The sequence below is a fragment of the Neolamprologus brichardi genome, chromosome 8 (genome assembly GCF_056152115.1).
Source record: "Neolamprologus brichardi isolate AB-2024 chromosome 8, ASM5615211v1, whole genome shotgun sequence".
In the NCBI taxonomy this organism is placed as follows: domain Eukaryota; kingdom Metazoa; phylum Chordata; class Actinopteri; order Cichliformes; family Cichlidae; genus Neolamprologus; species Neolamprologus brichardi.
The window spans coordinates 13,728,855-13,753,542 of NC_142111.1; the positions used below are offsets into that span (position 1 = coordinate 13,728,855).

Sequence of the window (24,688 nt, forward strand, 5' to 3'; positions counted from 1 at the left end):
GTGACTGCAAAAATAATCAGATAAAGAATGAAACAAGGGTAAGGTGCTTGCATATTATAGTTCAATATCTCGAATATTTTACGTAATTGAATTCCATGAATGGGAGAAATGAACTTTTAACAAGAGACACCAGTCAGTGTCGGTGCTTGACTCGTCCTCTGTAGCTACAGATGTAAGTAACTGAAACCTTGTGCAGAAAAACGCTACAGCTCTGATAGAAAGATGAAAGCACAGCATGGAGGTGCTTGATTTGATATTATGAGTGCTATTTTGAATTTCCCTTGTACTCAGCTCTGTGTTTAAGCCGTGACATTTAACAAATATCTGATCGGTAGGAACTGCGTTCAATTAAAAGCTAAAATTGCAAGGGTTTGAACATTAACAGACAGTTACCAGACCTTAGATCATACATAAGAGAGCTTAGGTGTGGCTCACCCTTGACTGAGAGTGTTTAGATTAATGTAGAGTTGTGTGTCAGTATCGTGAGTGACTGAAAGATGTTTTTCCTTGTAGTTAACTGAACTTACTTTAAATGATGCCGCTACAAACCAATCCAAGACCAATTAATAGATATGTACACACAGACTCAGACAGTATACAAATGTTTCTTTAACTTCAAAGAAACTTTTTCCCCTTCATCTCTGTGTTCTCACTATGACATTTAATGAATCTCATCCTAAGTGGTTAAAACACACTCGCACACATGCACACACACAGACAAGACTGCATGCACGCCAGCTTAATATATCTCTCTGCTCTTCTGTGGAGCATTTCAAATGTGACACATTTTCCACCGCAAGATCTGAGATGTTGTTAGCACCACTGGCATTTTACACTGCACAAAAATATTTCCTTTCCTCTCATCATCCACAGGTTTCTATATTTCCCATTGTGGCGGCAATCCCTGTGAAACAATCATTTGCTTTCATGCACGAGCACAACGATTGATGAAAGATGTTAGATTGCCACGAAGTGGCTGTGAGGTACAGACACAAAACGAATATTAAATGATATCTGAGCTTTTGGATTGGGATGGTGTCTCACCCATAGGGATGTAATGGAGGGCGATGTCGATATGGAAAGTGTATTTTTCTACTGAAGGGATGGGAAATCAGTGCATCCATTTCCAAGAAGTCAAACTTGGTAAGCTGAGATTCAAATGCAAGGGAGTAGACTGCAGGTGAAGTGTTTTTCACATTACATTAATCTAAGCTTAACCATATCCATAACCCTCTGCAGATTCTCTCTGCTCTCTCAGAAGACTTGCAATCAAATGCTCTGCAACTCCTTTTGCCTGCTGCCTGTTTCTTTTAGTTGTGGAGAGAATCTCTAAATATGCTTCCAGATTGCATTTCACTGAGACCCTGGGTACGGGTCAGGCATTACATAAAGGCAACACCTGCAATTTACTTGATTTTTTTTTCTCTATTTTTCAATGAGTGAGGCCACCAGATGTTTTTATGCTGCTGCTTTCAATGTTGCACACTGCACAGCTAAAAGTGAATCAGTTGATTGGGACTAACTGTCTGCTCTGTCTCTCTCTGTTCGCCCAGCTGGATGCTTGGTGAAGCATGGTGGTGAAGATGGTTAGAATGCGCTTAACGGGGCCGCTGTCATGGGGCTGGTGCAAATGGTCGAGTGTAACAGGAATGGGAGTCCTGTATCTGCTGATGCTATCAACCTGCCTTGGCCAAGACACAGAAGGTAAAGCGAGTTTCTCTTTGCATGACCACTGTCCTCCCTCTCCACTTTGTCTCTTTGTTTTGTCTTATGTGTCTCATTCAGTAATTCAGTCTGCTTTAATATCAGCACTGTGCATGACTTTTTTGAGTCAAGGCTTATTTTAGGTAGTAAAGTGCAGGGTTTTTGATTCTTTCAGGATTTCATGTGTGACAAGGTCTTGTCTGGGGATCTTGAATGTAATCACTTTTACTTTTTATTCTAACATCTACTGCAGCTCTTTTCCTGTTTATATTACATTTTATACCCATTTCTGCCAGTACTTCAGAATTCATACCATCTGCTTAAGCCACGCTTCGTGGGTTATTGATTCTTTTTGATTTTATGTCTTACATGCAGTGTACCATGTAGCGATAGTCCTCCCTGCTCACCCTGAAAAAAGTAAATTTTTATCTCAATTATGCATAAAATAATGATGATTTATTTTTTTATTTTTTTTGCTGAATTACTGTCATGGCTCAAAGTACTGTATTGCACCTTGGTTCAGCAGACCAAACTATAGTTCTGCTGTTGAAATACCAATATGGTGGTTTGAAGAGGCTGTATATGGAAAAGTAATAGCTTTATTGGTGTTTGGGTTGTACACGTGAACACAGTTGTTCAACGTCTCCAGCAAGTAAAGTCTTAGAGGAGTTGCCACAGTTCATCTCAGTTGCTCGAGTCTGTTTATGAAATCCCAGAATGCCATGATGAAGTTGCGATCAGGGCTCTGCGGGGGCCATACCATCTGTTGCAGGACTCCTTGTCTCTGAAGATGGTTCTTTATGACTCTGACTGTATGTTTGGGACCGTTGTTATGCTGCAGAATGAATTTGGGACTAATTAGACACCTCCCTGTTGGCGCTGCATGATGGATAAGAATGTTGATAGTAAACCTCACAAGACTCCAAAAACAGTTGGGGAGGCAAACCTGACAGTGAACCACCACAGTGAAACTGCAACCTATTACAAGCTCAAAGTTAGAAATAGCAATACCACCGATACCATTTAGAATACCAGAATAGGGAGGATGGTGTAGGTTTAAGTGTATTATAAAGGCTCTATGGCTTTTCCTATAATACCATGGTGGGCCGGTCACTAGTCAAAATGCCTGGGCTGATTTTTTTTGTCCCAGTCCAGCCCTGGTGGGTGTTTCAATCTTTAAATCACTTGCTTTACAGCCCTAGTGATAAAGAGTATCTCTTCTATCACTTCACAATATATCTGTAATATGCAATGAGTTTAACACGAGCAATAACTAAAGGGGAAAGGTTGCCTACAATAAGTTATTGTAATGCTGAAAAAATATCCACATTCTGATTTCTCTGAACCTAGGGGAAGCTGAAGCAAGGTGAAGGATAAATGAAGTCATCACCTATGGGAGAGCTCAGCGTAAAACTCTCTTGACTTTCTGCTCGATTTATCTGAATATTAATATTCCATTTAACTCTTAGTCCTTGAGATTTATCTGGTTGGCATTTAAGTGACAGGGGTGTTAGTCAGAGGTGAGCATCTTTGAGCGCCCATGCGTCTGCGCATAGATAGAAGGGGAACGTGCACTGATCAGCCAAAACGTTAAAACAAAAGAAACTAGCCTCAATTTTGGTATCTTGCTTCAAACTAAGTTTTAAAAGTGCCTTTCCCCTTACAAGTTATCCTTATGTAACACATGCCCAAAGTTAAATGACATCCAGCATCTTTAAAGGCTCAATCAAGAGTGTTCATGTTCATTTTATTTGGCTCATCCCATTAAAACACAGAACAAATACCATGCTATAACAAACACACTATCTATATATTTACTATATAGATATTATAGATATTATAGCTCAGTAACACTAGAGTAAAAATACAACAACAAGTTTTGTTCAGTTAGGGAACGTTGGTGGTTAGCCAATGATTGCACTGAATTGTTTTGCAGTCAGAGACCAATTGCAAGTGGTTCCTGTGCAGGTAACCTGGTGGGAGGGAACATGTCTCCAAACAATTGTCATCCAAATCAAACTGATTGCACTCATTTTCAGACAGATTAAATGGCAAATACAAAGGTTTGCACATGTCTCTTTGCAAAGGAGGACTTGGCTCAACAAGTTGCCAGCTGGTATATGGCAGTCAAAGCAAAGTTACTGAGTACCTGTGTCATTTTGTAGTTAAGTTTCCTTCTTGCAACAACTATGTCACTATTTGTGGAAGAATTTCTGAATTACTGCTTTAAGTCTATGAGGTTCTGGCTGGACTCTGATTGTAAACACTTTATATACTGAATTAAAGTGAATCTCAGTGTATGTGGTCAAATGATCACATTTGATCTCTGTATTATCACAAAGAGATCGCATGCACTTGCTAACTTGATCCAATTCAATCACAATCTGATTGATAAATTTGTTTTGGAAGACAGCAACAGAGTGCGAGTGGTCAGAGACCTGGCACCCATCTTCGCAGTAACCATTTCAAAGGCAAGAATACTGCAATGTCATTGCACACAGTTGCAATAATTTGGTAGTGCTGTGGGCTCAAACACCAGTTTTCCAAGTGTGACTATAGGATTACTCACACTCAAATGGAGGAGTAGCTTATAATAGTCTTGCAATGTGGTAGACATCGTCCAACCCTACCACACATGCCCACTTGGATTCAGTTACAGATCCGGTCATTATCCTGGTGGAACTGCTTATAACAAGAATAGTATGTTTTAATGAGCCTGGGTACCCTTTTGACAGACAATGTTTTACTCAGTTATGATCCCCTTATGACACGAGTGCTGGTGTTTTATTAATGAGCCCATGTCCCAGGATGAGCAGTTGCTTTTAGCTTTTTGGACCATCACACAACAAGGGTACTAGGTTGTTTTAATTAGCCTTGCTCCCTAGGTAGGAATATATTTACTCACTTTTCGTTTGCCGGGTGAGAAGTGTACCAGTATATTTTTAATGAGCCTCAATCCCAAGATGATTAAACATACAATGAGTCAAATCACGCTTTCGGGCAAAGCTGTTGAAAGTTGTAATTACTCCAAACTCTTATGCTCCTGTTTGTCTTCATCACTAGAAACTTGGCACTACCTCCAATTAATAACATCTTAGTACTTATTGCTGAAATCATTTTGATTTGTAGCACACAAATTGCTTACTTTAGCCGTTGTCAGCTTATTCACATCTAAAATTTCTCTGCGTGACACGTGAGAAACATTAATTGAAGTTTTAACTTGACTGATTATGAACTAATTTGAAGCTAACATGTGCATAGGTGCTTCACTGTTTGTTTTAATTGACTGTGACTTATCAACGCATGTGAACAAGAGCCAACAAAAAAGGCTGAAATGTTATGCTCAAGTGGTCACATATAGCTTGATGGTCAACATGCTCTTTTCTAAAGACTAAATACTTTAATTTGTTTTGCTGAACCTGAGTAATTACCTCTATGTCAGGATGGTAAATTAAAAAAATGAAAACTTCACAATACATAATCAACTAGATATCCCGCTTTTCCCCTTCGTCTTTACCCTGTCCTGTTATGATAACTTTGTCATACCAGAAAGCTTTTTAGATGTTCTAGGAAAGAAATGTGACATAAAATTTCATGAGCATGACAATCTGCTTCTACTCACTAACAGTTCACCATGAGGTGACACTCACACTGTGAATGAACCCACACTCACAGCTGTGTGGTCAAAGTTGCATTAGAAGTGAGGATATAAATAAAATTGCCGATTGCGTATCACGAACCAGCACGACACATCCATCACTAAAGATATTAAGCTATTAATGTAGCCTAGTGTTTGAAAAGCCATTTCCTTGATTGTTTATAAAAGTACTGTGCAAAAGTCCCAAACCCCTCCTCATTGCTTTATTTTTTGGCTTCTACAGAGCCAGACTTTGTTATAATTCTGGTCTTGATGGTAATAAACTGGGTGTTGAGCAGTAGTTTCTAAAAGCCTTTCAAAGTTTCTCTTTGTTTGTTAAACCGACCTATGAATCATTTAAGCGTAAAAAAGGCAACTATCTCAACGGATGAACCAGTGTTGTCCACATAAAACTGATATTGGGGTTATTACTAAAAAGAAAGTAAAGCATTACTTGTTACTTGTTATTGTTCTTTAAAGTAATGCAGTGAGTATTTAAGTTACATAATTACTCATTGCACTCACAGTAGAATTTAATTTGTTGTTACTTGTTGAATGACTTTTGCATTATTCTGTATCATGACCACTTTCACATAATTACCAAGTATCCTAATGAAAACATGTACAATATAATTAGTGCATACATATGAACACAAAACTAACAACATGGAGCAAAATTGAAAATTAGACCAAAGAGTCTCAAAAGCGATTGTAGTATAGAAGCAAGAACAGGTATAAATGAATTTTACAATGTTTGGAGCCTAGCTACTCATCACTTGAAGATCATTTTCTGGATATGTCGACATGCACTCAGCCAATTACTCTGTGTTCTTTGCTAGCTTTGTGCTAGCATGCTGTCTGTGTGGATTGAAAGAGCTGGTATTGCCATAGCAGTATGACTTGGCTGTTTCTCTCTTGGATGCAGTTTGTACGTCACCATCATGAGCTTGTACTGTTGTTCAATAAAGATGAATATAATGTCCATGGCTCCACTCCTCAAAGGTTTCCTCCACCCTGCTACTGAAAATTTCTAATTATTTGGTGTAACGTGCACATAACAGACAACTTAGCAAAGAACCATCTTCTCTTTTGGCATTTTGTCACTAGCTCCATGACACAAAAACATTTAAACTGGGGTGCCACATTTCAATCAGTTTGTTTATTAGCTGTTTATTCTTAGTTGCATTTTGTCAGTGCATTGCTGCCTTTCTTGGAAGGTAGCAATGCATCCATGTATCAGCACCTTATATCACCCGTATGGCATTATTCCATGCCTGGTAGTGGAGGACTAGATCCAAGTGAATGTGAATCATCTTTAAACTAGTTTAAAATTTGCACAACGCTCCTGCTGCTGAAGAAAGACTTGTTTGGGTACTTGCCTGTCTATTGCTACAAGACTAATGATATCTGTTTTTAAAACTCTGGCTTGCATAACTGCAGACTGAGTTTTTATGCAAATGAAATAGCACAACCCCAGTTTTATTAGACTCACTAATGTCTATTTGATTGGTCATACTTTGAAGTGCTTTAATAAATACCTGTCTAATCCTCTGCCATCCAAAGTAACATTAGACCGAAACTTAAGATTTATAATACTACTGCAGCGACCTCAATACACTTATTAGCCCAGGCTGTCTTATACTTTATTTGGATGTGGTCTTGTTTCAGTCCCAATAACTTGTATTAATCTAAAATTCCAATCCTAACATCTTATTCTTTGAAATGATCCCCTTTGATCTTCTTTCAAACTCATCTTGTGACATCATGGCCACATATGATATTGCAGCATAGCATATAACACGATCTGGACTGATATATTGCGTCATGACAGCATACATTTGCCTTTGATGATAAGGCTTTTGATAATGGTGATTGTTTGCCTAGCAGCAGGGAAGAGACCACCAAAATGAGGCTACCCCTCATTCTAATCACCTCGCATTTGGCACTGCGCTTACTCAAGTCCTTAGCAGTACATCCATCAAGTTTGATGTGGATGGGATGAAGAGATGTCAAGCTAAGCTAAGAACACACATACACAGACAGACGTAAACTGATTTGTTAGTTAGACATTTTTCCCTTGTGCGTGTGCGTGGGTGGAGTTTTCAAGGTGATTTTAATATTTATTACTGCTTTCCTTTGATGCTTGGGAATGTCTCTTCCATCTTTTGTTATATCAGCTTCTTTTTGTCCTTATCTGTCCCTTATTCCCTTTCTACCATTTTCTTCTTATATCCCATCTCTGAAGCAGACTGGTATTTCTCTAGATTGTTTTTTCTCTGCCTTTCCATTTGCTTTTGGAGCCTTACCCCTCTAACATTTATTGCTGTTTTTTTTTCCTTATATATATCATTCTACTGGTACTACCCCCTAGTGCTGTCTCTCCATCCCTGTATATTACTTTCCACATACCCAATTCTTATTTATGATGATAAGTCAGTGAGGTTTACCAAATCATCTGCACTTGACTCACACATACAACAGAAACATAACATAATATTTAGTGTGGAGAACTTCACTTTGGATGTGCAGAGCATACTATTGAAGGACATATTCAAAGTTCTGCTGAACTGAAAGATTTCAAAGTTCAAATTAAGGGGGAAACATTGAAGTGAACATAGAAAAGACAACAGATCCAAAATGATAGGTCAGAGAGCAAATGTTGTGCTAGTCCCTGAACCAGACAGTGAACACTGAAAGCAAAGGGAACTGTCAGGTTGACGGAGTCCTATTGACCCTGGTTAGTCTGTTGGATTTCACAAGCAGCTGACACATACCAGTGGATGAAGATTTCATTCAACTTTGAAGCAGTTTTCCAGTAATTCTGGCAAATCATGAGAGGACTCAGAAGGGAAAACCAGTGGTCTTCTCGCATCGGTGAGGTTTGATGCTGCTTGACTTTAGTCAGGCAGTGGAAGGAAGGCTTTGAGAATGTCCTCAATCCCACTGACACATCCTCCATAGAAGGAGCAGACTCTAGGGATGAGGGTGATGTCTCACCCATCAGGTGGTATTGAGGCAGTTAAACAACTCCTTGGCGGCAAGACTCCTGGGTGGATGACATTTGTCATGAGTGCCTTAAGGCTCTGGATGTTGTGGGGCTGTCTTGGTTTGGACACCTCTGGAACACTGAGCGATAGGTGCCTCCAAATTGGCAGACTGATGGTGGTTCCCCTCTCTAACAATGGAGACTTTAAGGGGATTAAACTATTCAGAATCCCTAAGAAGGTCTACATCAGGGTGCTGGTGAGGAGACTCCGTCTAGTAGTCCAACCTCAGAGTCACGAGGAAAAATGCTGTTTTTGTCCTGGTCATGGTTGTAGACCTTTATCATCTCAAGGATATTTAAGGGTGAGTGGAAGCACAACTATTCAACTGCTTCATGGACTTGGGCAAGGTATTCAAGAATGTCTCTCTGAATTCTGCAGGAGGTGTTTCGGAAGTATCACCTCTGTGGATTCTGTACCAGTCGATCATATTGAACAAATGTCAAACTAGTCCTTTATTTTGTTTTTTAACTTCATCAGCTAATAGTATAGTCATAGCTATAGTCAATATTCAAACTGGATCTATAGATTGAAATGTGCGTAGCCTGGTGCAGTTGCAGGCTACCCAAGAAGCATTTTGGGTGCTGGGAAGGTGTTTATGTATTTCCGTTATGCTTCAGATTAACTGCTGTCCGATCATCGCCACTACTGCTGTCAGCCGTGTTCAACCCTGCACTGGCTGCAAACAGACCTGACACACTGAAGCAGATAGGGAAAGAGAAAGGCGGGAGGCGGAATAATGGATAAGCCAGCACACTGACAAAGTGGTGATCCCTACAGCACTGAGTCTGTGTGTGTGTGTATGCGTGTCTTTGTGTGTATACATTTTTTTTTTTCGTTTTCTGAATTCAAGTGGGTCGACAATCCGTTTTCTCCAGAGATGCATCAATCTAACACAAGGTTGCAGTGTCTTTCTTTGACAATCCCCTCCTTTTACTCCTCTCGTCTCCTTTTCCCCCTTTCCTCTCATCACTACTCCCCATCAATCCGCTCATCACAACTGCCCCCTTTCTCTCCCCTTTCAGCCTACCCTCCTCCACCAATTCTCCCCTTCGTTTCTCTTCTCTATTCCCCTGAAATAGTCTCCTCACCAATTTTGTCCCCTCTGTTCCTGCTCTGTCCTCAATGGATGAATGGATCGGGAAGAAAGGATGGATGGATAGAACGGGTGATGGATGAATGGCTGGCTGGTTGGGTAGAGGAGTAAAGACAGAGAGAAATCGGACCCCAGGGACTGTAGATGGGTGTACCTGCTGATGGAAGCTTAAAAAGAACATGACACAGGAGAACTTTAAAAAGAAAAAACAGCCTTTCTCCACTCTGCCCGCTCATGTATTTCAGCCGTTTACAACCATGTCTCTCAATTTTTGTGTTTGAAAGATTTTGTAGTATATTTTTAGGAGTCAAACCTGTCAGCCAGCCAGGCAGTCCTGTAGCAAAACAATTTGATATATGCTTTGTGCTGTGCTGCAGCCCTGACACAGCATTTGATAGAATAAATGGGCAAGCATATTAGCTGGGCTTCTTATTCTACCATTTTCATTTATTTTAACACTGTGCTTTTAAATGGTCTTGAAAGGCCTTTTGTGCAGATTAAGTAAGTTGCATCAAGAAGAATGTCTAATTTAACTTGCAAGCTGTCTAGAACACCATGGCTAAAGACATACTGTGGTTATGTTATACACATATTATAAGGTCACTGCTATTCTATTTAGTGACAATTTAATAGAGATAGTCAACGCAGATCTTTCTGAAGTATCTCAAAAAAGATATTCTGGAAGGTTTTTCGGGTATATATATATTTTTTTTACAGTTCCACACCACATGAAGCTATTCAATCTCCTCTCTCGTTAAATTAGCCATTACACTTCAGTCTTTTTCATGAGACGAGACAGTATTATTATAAAATGTTTACCTACTATTTTTGGTATGCCATATTCAACTTATGTAGCCATCAATCAAGCAGTTTCAAATTCCTCTCTCCTTTGAGAGAGCAATATTTTTTTTCAGATATCCGATCAACCCAGGCGTCTGTTGAGATCATGCTTCTTTGCCTTTATTGCCACAGTATGTTCACATATTATTCCACCATATTTTGTAGTTCACCATCATTGGGTTTTCCCTTTCACTCTGTATACTTCAGGCAAAGAAGCCATGCAAATATATAACAGATGGTAACAAGCAGAATGCAGTCAAGTACAACGTGCTCAAATGAGCACTGCTTTTTCTCAATATGGCCTGGTAAAAAATGATTAAAAAGCTTAAGAAACTATTGCAGAATCAGATAGAAAAAATTTGCCAGAAATCGAAAACTTTGCTTCCTCAGTGCTACTCTTAAATGTAATTGGTTTTTGCAACTAATCTGGTATAGTACTGGATATTAAGTCAACATATATTTACTACAATAATCGCCTAAAATTGTCATTGTGATCAGGTTTAGTCAAGGTAAATGGTAAATGGCCTGTATTTGTATAGCACTTTTCTAGTCCCTAAGGACCCTAAAGCGCTTTACACAACCAGTCATTCACCCATTCACACACAGATTCACACACTGGTGATGGCAAGCTACATTGTAGCCACAGGCACCCTGGGGCGCACTGACAGAGGCGAGGCTGCCGGACACTGGCGCCACCGGAGCCCTCTGACCACCACCAGTAGGCAACGGGTGAAGTGTCTTGCCCAAGGACACAACGACCGAAACTGTCCGAGCCGGGGCTCGAACCGGCAACCTTCCGATTACAAGGCGAACTCCCAACTCTGGAACCACGATCGCCCCAGGTGCTGATTTGGTTAATCTGTAACCTTTATATAGAGCTATATTAGCCATTATACCTTGTTTCCGGTGTGTAGCTATGCTAAGCTAATTTTAATAGCTCACTATAGCTTCCTTTTCACTTTACAGATATGCATAAGGATTGATGTTCTGATCTGCAAAAAAACTGATTATATGTGTATGCCAAAATGTGAAGATTTGTTTTTTATATTAACATAGATAAATAACAAGTACCCTGTAAGCTAGCTAACTATACTTCACTCACAGAGCCAATCTGAAACATCATCTGATGAAATGAATCAATTATTTAAATGGATGCAGGCCAAGGTGATGGCTCTGAAAGATCAGGGATGTCTGTAGTGTTCTTCACTGTCATTTGGGAAGAAAGCAACCTTGGCTCAGCAATCTGTCACTTTAGTCCACACCATCAGACTTCTTGCCATGAATTAAACTCCTTCAGACACGCTATTAATTTGTTATTGAATTATATATTCAGAAGCTAACATTAATAGCTGTCTTATACACGTGTGTGGCTAAACATGGAGATTAGCTGAAATCAGAGAACAGGTTCATGAATAAATTTCAAAGCTAGATCTTTTTCGATCCATGGCGACTAACTATGAAGTTCCAAAGGTGGTGGTGCAAGGGGACCCTTCGTTTTATTTTACTTTTGCAAATGCTCAAGGAAAGTGTTTGCTTCTGTGCTAGGTGTTCCCCTGTTTATTTGCTTTCTGCTTTATTTTGAAACCCACACATCTCTGGTGCTTTGTATGTACTTTTACGTGACTTGTCCTTTTTTGCTTTGTCTCCTTGTGCCTGATTGGTTTCAGCTGTATTCCTCATCTGTTACCTCTCCCTTTGTTATCTTGTGTATATACTGTCTAAGTCTCTCCTTATTCTTTGCTGTGTTGTCCACATTGCTGTGTGTCTCCTGTGTACCCAGAGATAGCTGCTATTTGGATTTCTTGGCCGTTGTGAAATTCTTTTGGTCTTTTTTTATGTGAGCTTATGGTAATGCGTTTTAGTTTACTCCCCTGCATTCAGGTCTGCAAAACTTCATGACACACAGTGGTTTAAGACAAAGACTGTTTGTATCATGTGTGGCCTACAAACTCACTGACGTAGCTGATTGTCCCATCAAAACTCTTAATTTCTTACATTTAGTGTCTTTCAGGTCATCTAGGCTTCATTATTTTCCCAACAGATCTATGCTTCTCTGCTATGCCACACATATATCTAGATGGATATAAAGGTTGACTGGAAATGTAAATAAAGAATGGAAGTGGAGAAACGTGTTGTTATCCAAAGCTCGGCTCTAAAACTCAATAATTAAAATGCTATGTTTGTTATTAAGGAATGTCAAATTATTCTTTTACTTGAGTGACAATAATACAAGATCAATACATTAATGCACTTTGTCTTCTCAGTGTGGAGTAACTCATTCTGTATCCAACCAGATAGACACACACAGTGAGCATCCCACAGTTAGGCTTGTCCAGGTGTCCCACTGAGTCACGGCCTCAGCATGTATATTTTATGGTAACTCTAGGATGCGTGAGTGTGTGGGGGCAGACCGACATCAGGGTTAGATTGTCTAAACTGTGTAAAGTGGTGTCAGTGTCCACATGGAGTTGTGGAAAACATGTCCTAAGCAACATCCATGTTTGTACCATGGAGACAGTTGCTGGGTTGTGGGTCTGTATGTACTGAAAACAATGACAGTCATTTTCTGCAAGCTCAAGCCTGGTTTGACCGCGGTTGACTGCTTTGGTCGTTAACAGTCAAAGTCACTTCTCTCTCAGTTTTTTCTTAGTCAACTTTGTTCTTAATGGGGACTTTTTCTCTGCCACTCTTGGCAACCTGTACCTGCTTATTGTGACTGCCAAATTTAGATGGACTGCATTTGAATAGTAAATAAAGGAGTTATTGATTGAAACGCCCCGAGTATAAATAAAGACGTGCTTGATGAGGATAAAACTGAAAGGATTTAAACTTTTCTCTCTTTTTTTTCTGTGACTACCTGTGATATTGTCTGAATTTTAAAGTTTTAAGTCTTTTTTATGAGCTCCGCACCTTGAATGCTTCACCCCAATTCCCCTTGCACAGTTCTCAGTGGAGCTTTTCATCAGCTTGACAGGAAGCTGGCATTAGATGGATTTATTCACTTGCTCGTGCACAAAGTCATTCCAGTGATTATATATTTCTTTACAAGAAACTTTGAAAGATGAGAGGAAAAGTGTATCCTTAAAGAAGATTCTGTGAGCGCTTATAGGAAGACAAGTACATATCAATGAGAAAATAAAAATACACAGGTAAAGTTTTGAAGGTGAACATGAGTAGATACTTGCAGGATATGATGTGAGCGCCTGTATGCTCCAGAACGCTAACTGTCTCGTGAGCCACTTTAATGGGTGTGAAAATATGCCTGTGACCTTTTGAAATAAAGAGCAGAGAATTTGAATTTCTGTGAATGTGACTCTTCATCAGTGAAACAGAGGATTGCTTTAATGCATTATTTAACTTGGAAACTGGTAACAGAGTGGCAACAAAATTCATTCCATCTTTGTGCAAACACTTGGAAGAATTTGCTTTAATCAATATTTATTTTGGAAGAATTCACTGCACTTGAGAGAAACTTTAAATTAGCACGACCTTAAAAGATTTAGCTCATTTCATCTGGGGAAATCTCATCATGTTCATCTGCCACTTTAACTTACAACCCAGGCTGTTTACTGTTTCATACTGTTTAATTTTTATTATTTGAGGGGGAAATCAGGCTGACAGGTAGAAAGGAGGAGGCAAATTAGAGGAGACAGGGAAGAGGAGAGACGGTGGGTAGAGAGAGACTGAGAAACTGAGGTGCCCCGTGGAGAACAAATGGCTGGTTAGTAATATATGAGGGGCATCAGCTTACACTGAAGGATAAAAAGGCAGTGAGGCAGGGGATACACATCTGTCATCTGCTGTTCGCACACACACATGCACACCCTCATGCACCAGCTGGGAGATTGTGATGTAACTAGTGACTATTGTTCCATGGCTCAATCCTCTTTCTCGGTTGCTAACATGAAATCCACCCTTAGAAAAAAGCTTCAGAGCGGTAAAAGGCATGGACATCGTGGCCCGTCGCCTTCTCGACAACAACGGCAATATCAGAAAATGCTTAAACTTTGTGAAACTCTAAATTATGTGTAAGAGCAGTTGTATTGGACTAGGTCACTTACTCTTTGAGTGTCCAGATAATTATGCTGGCCATTGCTGCACAAGAGACTTGCAATCAAAACACATACAGTTTATAAATATGTCTAGACACATCATTTGGTTTTAGGGAGAAAATATTTTCTGAGTTAACTAATAAAACATTCAAAGCCTGCCTGGAAGCCATGACACAGCTTGACATCCGGGGAAATATGTGTATTTTTCAAGAAATGAACAGGACTGTGGATGATGTAGGCATAAAAAATATTTGGGGTACAGAAGATTATTCTTCTGTGCCAAAGTCTTTTGCTATAAATATCTAGCTATCTAACCCATAAAAGTAATATTATACACTATTACTTGTGTGCAGTAAAGGAAGATTTTATTCATTTCCCATGAAATATTGAAAAAAATGGGAAATTAAAGCAGCAATTGTGTTTTATCAATATGATATAGAGAGATGATAAATTTAAATTTAACTAACACATGAACCCAGAACAACTTCATTGTATCTTAAGATTGAGTTTCATACCACTTTTATACCATTTTCTTTGAGGTTGATGAATTGAAAGTCCACAAATTTAATGTAGTAATTTTGGCTCAGGAGAAAAAGTGATTTATGTATCTCACAGAGTTTAAGTGTGTGCATGACAGTTACAAACCACTAAGTCAGAGGAACCTATATCTTGCAGAAGCAACCTACTGATTTGGAAAATGACAAGCTGGCTCTGGTATTTGATGAGGTGTTTCACTTTACACACTGTGCTCTGAAACCCATGTTTTCTGTGGCGTCATGCAGTAATTGTTTTTCACTGAGTTGAGCAGTGAGCATTTACATATGCTTTGACCGCTTCTTTAAGTGCAAAAAAACACAAGCATTGTGCTGTATTGCTAGTGATGTATAAATGGCTTTACCTTCCTAAGGAGCAAAAATCAATAAATAAAGCTTTTTTCGAAACTTTACTATTTCAATATACTAAACTCTGGAGTGATGTCACTTCCAGCACCGACATCCTCCTCCTGAGACAAATGGAATGCGGCAACAGTACATCTGAAGACCATTAGCAGAGTCAAAAAATTGTGTAAATTTATGTTGAGTTAGCCACACACCACAAAATATGAGCCATTTGCTCAACCTACCAGTCCGCGTAGGGTGTACTGCTTTCTATATTGAAGAACACATAGATGGTAGTGGTATTTGGATGAGACAGCTTGGGAGTCAGTACCACGACAACAGTAACCATCTACTGGTACTAAGCTAGCTAGGCTAACTTGATGTTAGCATTCCAATGCTAGTGATTAGCAATCATTTCACTGTAACCGCAAATGGTAATAAATGTAATTGTGAATACTGAAACTTGTGTTTCTGCTCTGTTTCAGCTAGCATGTTCTCTTTCTTTTTCTGAATGTTTGTGAGGTTGTGCATAATTATTTACTGGTTATGTTCTGGAGCTCTGTGGAAATACCAGAGACAGCTGGTGATGCTAACATTTCACCTTTGTCTTTAATCTGCCATTAGCAAAGCAAAAAAAAGAAGAGCAACAGTTATTTACTATGCCAACTTATTTAAAGCACACATAAAAGAGATTGAGAAAGAAAAGTGACTGAGTATTTAGATCTTTAAATATTCTTTCATTTTATGTTCATCTTTTCATTTCAAAGTCATCTCAGTTTGCAACGTTTTTCCTTCACCTCGTCCACGGGATTTAGTCAGCTTAATATAAAAATGAGTTAAACACATTATTGTAACATCATCTAAACTGAACATTTGCTACATACTTTTTAATTAAAACGTAAGTGGCGGCACACTGTGTGCGCTATGCGTTAGTGCTGCTCCAATATAATAGTACAAGTTAATCCAATGTATTCAGTTTCAATTACTTTAGAAAGGAAATAAAGTTAGAATATTAGGTTTACCACGCTAAATTTATTTAATTTCAGCATTTCAATTTTTAGTTTACCTTAATACCCTGCTGTAGATAGTCTGCTGACACGGAACATGATTGAATATTAATTGCTTAATTGTACCATGCAGTGTGGCTGTCTGAGAGCATCTGTGTTGTTGTGTTTTTGCATTAATTTATTAAGGTTTAATATGTTTCTGTTTCCTAAAGCTATTAAGACTTTGAGATTATCACCTGTACCATGACCAGATTCCGTTTTTGAGGAACTATAGAGTAAGAAAGTTTGAGTAGGCCTCAGTCTATTAAGTAGGCCTTGAATAGATCTTTTCTTGAGTGAGTGATGTGGTTGGATTTTTACAGTATGGACAAAGAAAACATTCATGACAAACTGGAAATCTGATATTTTTAGCAGAAAGATGCGCTAATATGAACTATTTGTGTTAACAGGCAAATAGTTCCCATTTGGGAGCTTCATTCTACATGAAAATACAACACACCACATCACCGACTTCTGATATAATCTCTGATGTCACACAGTTGTAATGCTTTATCCTGGAGAGGCAGAGCAAGAGGGTACGAAAGAGAAAGTGTGATCATTGTTCCATGAAGTCTATTTTCTAGGTGAGCAGATATCCATCTTCCACCCTTCCTCTGGGACTTTCCCAACCATCCTCGAGAGCTGTACAGTAATATCGGCTTGTCAGGTGAATGTGGGTGTTCTTTTTTTTTTTTTTCTCACTGTATCTCACAAGAACAGGGAAATAGATGAAAGAGAATGTTTGAATGTCGGTGCTCTTTTCCCTCTGAATGAGACAGTTTTTAGCTTCTGGCCAGTTTTGAAATAATTTCTTCTCGTAGTAATACAGTAAATTGTGGGTGATGGCTCTGAGAGATGTTGGAAAAGCTCAGAAAGATTGGCAGAAATTAGCTATCATCTTCAAATCTTTGAACCTGCTTACTGCATTTCATGTTTGACGCCCTTGTCTTTACCTTTTGTCTTTGTTCTGATAGTTAATTCTGATCTTAAGTGAAAATCTTCTCCTAATTTCTCTTTCTTCTTCTCCTCTGTTCACTGCTACCTTTCTTTTCCCCTCTCTCTCCTTCCTGGTGTGGTGGGGCTGGCTCTTGATGCAGACTGGCAATATGAGGGTGAGAACATTCCTCCTTTTTCTTTCTCTGTTAACTGTGTGTTCAGTCACTGTGCTAGTTTATTAACCCCTGCCAACCTTACAGAGATGGTTATAGTGGGCTACGTCTGTCAGTCTCTGTACTGTCAGTTCTTGCCTTCCTTACTCCACCTCACTTTATTTATACACCTTTCATTCCCGCGATATAATTCGACTGGCCTACAGAATCATTTCCTCTCTCTGTAAAAAGAAAAATGAGGTCATAAGCAACAGTTTATGTCTGCCAAGCTTTCCTTTTCAATCTCTGTGGAGTTGTCCTTAGACCTTTTCTTACACATGGCACTGCAACCCTGTAAAAAGAAAAGAAAAAAGATCTGTCCTCTAAGTCCTACATAGTGCTTAGAGGACCATTTAAAATGAAATTGAATAATGAAACTCAATATTCAGTAGTGTATTAATGGTACCTTTTCATGTTTCTTTTTTCTCTGTTTTTCTATCCAGAATGCAAACTTTCCCGCTCGGGTCCTCCTGCTACCATAGTTGCCATCGATGAAGAAAGCCCCAACGGTAAAGTAATCTTTTCTTTCTTGCTTAATGCTTCACAAGGAGATTTTAAAAATGGTCTAAACTCAAGATGTGATGGGCGACCACTTCAGTATGATTACCACCTTTTAGCGTATGTTAGACAAACACTGTTTGAAAATCTTGACCTTTAAAAGACGCTGATTGGAATAGCATGTGGTGTGCCCTCATTAAAATATTCTGTGCCAACTGGGTCATAGTTGAAGCCTCATCTTATTTGAACTAATGAATGGTTCAAACTGCCATTGTGTTTTTCTATATGTGCTATTTCGATCTGGTCACAGTAACTTCTTGGCATCTTTACTAGTTGCCTGGCAACTTGGAAGTGATAACAAGATCTTGGTTTTGTGGTGAAATGTGTTAATTATTAAAGTTTGAAGTTCCTTGCTGGTCGATTTCATTACCTTTGTTTGAATTCACATTAAACCGACAGCTAAGGAAGAGGTGCGTTTCACTTGATTCAAGCTATATTAAGGTTTAGGAAAATCTTGTGTTTAGAGGCTGGATTATGATGACTTTGTCAGTATTTTTAGAGTTTATAACTAATTGTGTTTCCGGTTATGTGGATATCTCTTCTCTTCTCTTCTCTTCTCTTCTCTTCTCTTCTCTTCTCTTCTCTTCTCTTCTCTTCTCTTCTCTTCTCTTCTCTTCTCTTCGGTGTGTTTTTGTCTCCAGCTCAAATTATTTAAGGGCTTTATGGCTCATTAGTGGACCCTGGTTCAACATCTGTGCCATTTAGACCAAAGGGATGTAAACAAACACACATTCCCAGAGTCTGCTTAGGTTGGTATATCTAGCGTCATGAATTTTTGTGTAGTACAGAGCAGATTATGTGTTGAGGGACCACACATTTCAATGGATTAATTTATTCCCTGCTTTAGTCGAGTAGATCAAAGCAGATGCATTTGCAAATAAAGGTTAATTATGGATAGACAAGTTGATCTGTATTGTTAAATTGCTCTCGTATCTCCAGCCTTTAGTTTACTGCTTGGGGGAGGATGTTTGCTATGTCTGGTTTTTCACAAAGTTTTAAAGTGTGAGACCTGATTATAGTAATCCTAACTGACGTGAACAGAGATTAGCATAGCAGAACCAAACACAGAGGAGAGCAATGTTCTCCATAAACCCAGCTGGCATCGCTATCTGTTAATGGCTTAATGCATCACACAAAGCTACCTATCCTTTTATTTTCCTGGTGCTTTTGGTAATCAGCCTGGAAGTGTTAATTTCATGTAGGGCTTTCAATTAACACTTATATCTTTTACTAGTGAAACGTTGCTAATGTTCTTTTTATTTTTGTTGTTGTTTAAAGATAAAAATTAGTTTTAACCTGAGAAAACATTTAATCATAAAATCATAAATGCTATAAATCATCAATCAAACAAGTGTGCTGTTATTTAAAAAAAAAGATTTTAGTGGAACATCTACACAGTACTAAAGAGACCCATTTTCAGCAAAAATCACTTTCGTGAAAATTGTTACCTAATACATGTTCGTTATGTTGAAAGGTTGATTGACCACAGGAAAAACAGCTTTTCCAATTATATTAGCATAGGTGAAGGCTGCTCTGCTGATTAAAGTAGCAAATAAATTAGGCTAGAGAAAATTGAAAAACTTGTGAGTCCAAAAACAGTGAATATTACTAATCAGACAAAGAAAAAGATAAAGTGGGAGTCAACACGCAAGAGCAAAAAGACGAGTACAGAGCCTTTAGTTTGAGAAAACTATGCCTCACTGGTCCTCTGCTGCCAACTTTATTAAATGCACAAAACACCAGGCTCAGTGTCAACAGAGAATAGGGGACTCCAGGGTGTTGGTCTTTGGTCTGAGAAAAAGAGACTGGTTGATCAAATGAAAAGATAAGTAGATAACTCGACATTGAAATTCAAGCTTGGATTTGTCAGGCGAGTAAACACTAGCAGTTTCATCACACCAGAAGTTAAAAGCACAATATTGAGCATTATTATTGTGTATGACTAGTTTTCAGTTTTATTTACACATTTTCATTCTGGTTTCATTCAAGCAGCTGGTGGAATCCAGATGTTGACATCTGCATTTCTTTTTCTGTGAGGCGCCTCGCAACCTTGTTGCAGCTTTTCTTGATCGCTCTGCTGTCCCTGTTTAAATCTCAGAACTCATCAGAGACAGTTTGTACTTTTGTCAGTCAGAACTACAGATTTATCAGCTTCACTGCATTAGTGTTTTCAATCAAATCACTTCAGACCTTTTTTCAGATATGTATGAAAGAGCCCGATAAGTCACACACTGTCAGTAGCAGCACTGAAGCTGTCCTTCCAAAAGCAAATATAAACCACACATTCTAAGAAGAGTTGAAATAAATAGAAACACACGAGTTTTTTTTATATTTGAATGGGATTTCTTTGTCTTTTTTGGACAATAGTTTGTAAAGCTTTGAGGTGGTTCTGTGAGAAAATCCCAACCAACCGCAGTGTTGTATATCACCAGCAACCGTGCCACATGTAAAGTAACTTAAACACCTTTATTCCCTGTTCTGATGCTCAGTTTGAACCTCAGCAGGTCCTCTTTACCATGTCTTCATTCCTAAATGTGTTGAGTTACTACCATGTGATTGGCTGATTAGATATTTGCATTAAGGAGCAGTTGAACCTAATAAAGTAGTGTGGTTTTACTGTACTATACAGTAGCGTCATGTGAGTAATGTTCTCTGTTCTTATGAGGTTTGTTTTCTGACAGAAAAGATAACACAACATGATATGTGTTGAGATTTAACATATCATGTTGCTTTTCTCAGTTTCAGCATTTCTATCATGTAAAATTCACTTAAATCCCTCACATTTTACTTTTGGGTCTGAACACTTCTAAACATTTACTAAGAAAATAAAATGTCTGAACATTAGATACAATCACCCTTAACAGCTTTAGTGTTGATAGTTGGGGGGGGAAAGATTGTTAGGGACAGTATAAATTTCCCACATGTGTGACTAATAAAGGTTATCTTATCTTATCTTAACCAATTACCAAACAAATTCCTACCCTTTAATTTTTTTTTTAAGATTTCACACAATGTCTCTTAACTACTAAATAGTTTGTTTGAATTAAATATATCATAGGTAATAGCTTGGCCACATTGTTTAACATTGTGTGATTCATTTGTCGGTGCAGTAATTGTGTACATATTGAATATCCAAGTGTGTGCCTGTTTAAGCCGTAATCTTCCTAACGGGGCTGGTGAAGAATAATTTAGCCTTGGAATCGTTTGTATGCATTATGGCTTGTATTGCTCTACAACTGTGAAATAGTGTTACAGATTTAATAGAGGTTGTAGCTTTAGGGTGATTATCTCGGGTTGGTGTTAGCAAACGGGAGAGAGTCGAAGAAAGACAAGAGAAAAGAGAGGGAGACTAACAAGTTGGAAAATGTTTGCTCAATTTTTGCATTTAATAGTATCTAATCAGCTTTGCTGACTGCTATTTCTAATATTAATGTAAATATACTGAGGTTTGTTAATCTAGCTTGCACTGATAATAACGTAGCTGCAAGCTAAATAAAACCGTTATTAGTCTGCACTTTGAGAAAAAGCTAAGGGTCCAACAAAGTTGCTAGACATTATAGTTATGCCTGTAGGTTTTTGGAAAGAGGCACATTAGGATGTGATTAAAGTACAGACAAAAGTATTGGATTAACTGTTTAGTAGTTACCGCTGTTTTAACAGTCTCCAATTTTCATTTTAAATAAAAGATTGTTTTTAATAGTTGATGAAAATCCTTTGCAGTCAATGACTGCCTGAAATCTTGAACCCAAAGACATCACCAAATGCTGTGTTTACTTCCTTGAGATACTCTGCTAGGCCTTTACTATAGCCCCCTGTTGTTGCTGCTCATGTGTGCATCTCTTCTCTCTGCCTTCAGTTTTGTCCTCAGTATCTAAAAAGCATGCACATGCACAAAAATGCACAGCTGTGTTGAACTCCAGTAACCAACTTGGTTATTGAAGAATATACCATTCATTTGCCTGGAGAAAATTATATGTTGCTTTTATATGTGCTTTGGGTCATTATCATTGAAAATCAAATGAAAGTGGCTGAGTGTGAGCAGAGTACAGCCCTATACACTTCAGAATTCATCCTGCAACTTCAGTCGGCAGCCACATCGTCAAACACCTGTGACCACTTTAGCCACCCTTTAAATTTTTCCTTTCTCTGATTTAAACCTTCCTCTGGACATGTCTAAACTACATTAGTCTTGTCACTCTTTACATTCTCTCCACACTGCTCAAACTGAGCTGTCCTTCTCTAATCCCTTCTCGTCACTCCTAACACAAATCTTATCATCTTCAACTCTGTCACCTCCAGCTTGGCTTACTGTCTTTTTGTCACTGCCACCGTCTCCTAACCATATATCATAGCAGGCCCTTGTGCCATTTTGTAAAGTTTCCCTTCACTCTTGCTGCTATCCTTCTGTCACAAATCACCTGACACTTGTCTCCACCCACTACACCCTGCCTGCACTCTTTTCGTCACCTTTCTTGTGCTGGCCCCAGGTGTTTAAACTCGTCTACCTTTCACCTACCACCTTACATCGTTACCATTTCATCTGCCTTCCTCATATTCACACACATGCCTTCTGTCTTGCTTCTGCTGACTTTCATTCCTCTTCTCTCCAGAACATACCTCCACCTGCTCCCTACTCTCACTATAGATCACAATATTATTTACAAATATCACAGCCCACGGAGACTCCTGGACAAATTGACCTCATCTGTCAATTTGTCCATCAACAATGCAAACATGAAGGGTCTCAGAAGCAATTAATGATTTAATCCCCCCCACCTTCAACCCAATCTCAATCAATCAATCAATCAATCAAGGCTTTATTCGCCACATGCAGGTTGCCCTGCAGTGAAATGCTCCCCCCCCCCCACCACCACCACCACCACCCGACCTTACACACACAACACAGACATCACATGGGGATACAAGTCGGAGATCGGTAGCTTTACAGAAAAAACACTGAAATACACTACAAAGTACAAGAGGAAAAAAGGAAACATCTACTCATGCTGGGCTCCTGGGAGGACAGCATGAGAACAGGAAACAAAAAAACTCCTCTGTACAAAAAAGCACATAAATGTCCACAGCACAACATGGAACACGTGACAAGCCACAGGGTCGGGTGGGGGGTGAGGAGTAATCTGAAGCAAACACAGCAGCCATCCTGCCCAGCGCTACCATTCCAGCGCGGGCTCAGACCCGCCGTGTTCCCCAGGAGGGAACAAGCATCGAAGGCATTTGGAAAGGGAGGGGGGATGAGTGTGTGCATATCAGTGTATATGTATGTGTGTGCGTGTCCATAGTTCAGCTGAGACAGTGTCCTTCGCCCTGCTAGGCTAAGTAAACAGTCTTCCAGCCAACCCAGGTGGCCTTGCATGGAATGGGAAACTTCTCCGTGATGTAATCCAATGTACGCTCAGAGGTCTTATTCTGAGTATTCACTGCAGCCGTAAGCTTCTCCAAGATCTTAACCATGCTGCACTCAGTGTGCCCATTCTGAGAAGTCACGCCTACTACTTCATTCATGTCCTGCACCACCCTCGCATGCTTTTCTGCATATCCTTGGTAGCTTTGATTTCAAGCTCTAGTCAGCTGATGAAAATCCTTGTCTCCTTCCTTAGTGCCTAGGCTCATGTACAACACGCACTACAAGCTTTTTCCTTTGCCACCTCTCTCTTTGCAGTACAGCTAGCCTCCCAATACTCCTGTCTACTCTCTTCATCTCCCTGACTATCCCACTTTTTTTAAATTAACTGCTTCCTTTGAATAACTTCCCAGTACTTCCCCATTCCACCACAGATTTCCTCGTCTTCTTTCCTCTGTCCAGAGGATATGAAGACACTCTCTTAGCAGCTTTTCTCACAACTGCAGCTATACATTCATATTGTAACTCTTCCCTGTGCCACCGAGAGCCCATTTTAAGTCTTCCCTGAACTCTGCAACATTCTTCGACCTTATCCTCCACCATCTAATCCTTGCCTCTGCCTTCACTCAGTTCCTCTTCTTGATTTGCAAACTACCATTCGATCTCCCCTGACACCACTTTGCCGTTTCCTATCGCTGCTTCGCACAAGATATGGTCCTCCTGTGTGCAGCTTCTCCCACTCTTATGTCACCTTATGTTCCTCCCTCTTTTCGAAGTATACATTAACCACAGCCATTTTTGCAAAACTCGTCACCATCTGTCCTTTCTGCATTTCTCTCTTTAACCTACCCAAGACCTCCTCGTGACCTCTGTTCCCTTCACATGCATGTCCACTCAAGTCTGTTCCAATCATGACTCTCTACCCATTCATCCAACTTACTCCAGAATTCCTTTCTCTTCTGACATCCACATTGGAGGCTATACAACATCACCACATTCAACATAACCACTTCCTACTATCTGTTCACCTCCACAACACGACTCACGCACTCTTCCTTCAAGATTACTTCCATTTCATTACGTTTCCTTCCTACAGTAGAAAAGTTTGAATCCATATTTCATGCTCCTAGCCTTAACTCCCTTCCACCTGGTGTCCTGCACGCACAACACAGTTTCTTTCCTATCAGCCAGCTCTAACCCTTAACTAGTTATAGTCTCTACATCTAAATTCCCTATACTCTCATCTCTACATTTATACCTTTTTATTCTTTCTCGTACCCTCTGAATACTCCTTCCAAATCTCCTCTTCTTCTGTCTTCAACT

General features: G+C 39.3%; 1 protein-coding gene across 1 annotated transcript in view; it reads left to right on the forward strand.

Moving 5' to 3' along the window:
* The window catches only part of LOC102780475 (protocadherin-15-like), a 213,590-nt gene that overhangs the window by 24,818 nt on the left and 164,084 nt on the right, over positions 1-24,688 (forward strand). Inside the window, exons 2-4 of the mRNA XM_087844645.1 lie at positions 1,554-1,704; positions 17,395-17,409; positions 17,889-17,954. Of these exons, the coding sequence (XP_087700771.1) occupies positions 1,572-1,704; positions 17,395-17,409; positions 17,889-17,954 (214 nt within the window). The 5' untranslated portion in view covers positions 1,554-1,571. The remainder of the gene's footprint in view (positions 1-1,553; positions 1,705-17,394; positions 17,410-17,888; positions 17,955-24,688) is intronic.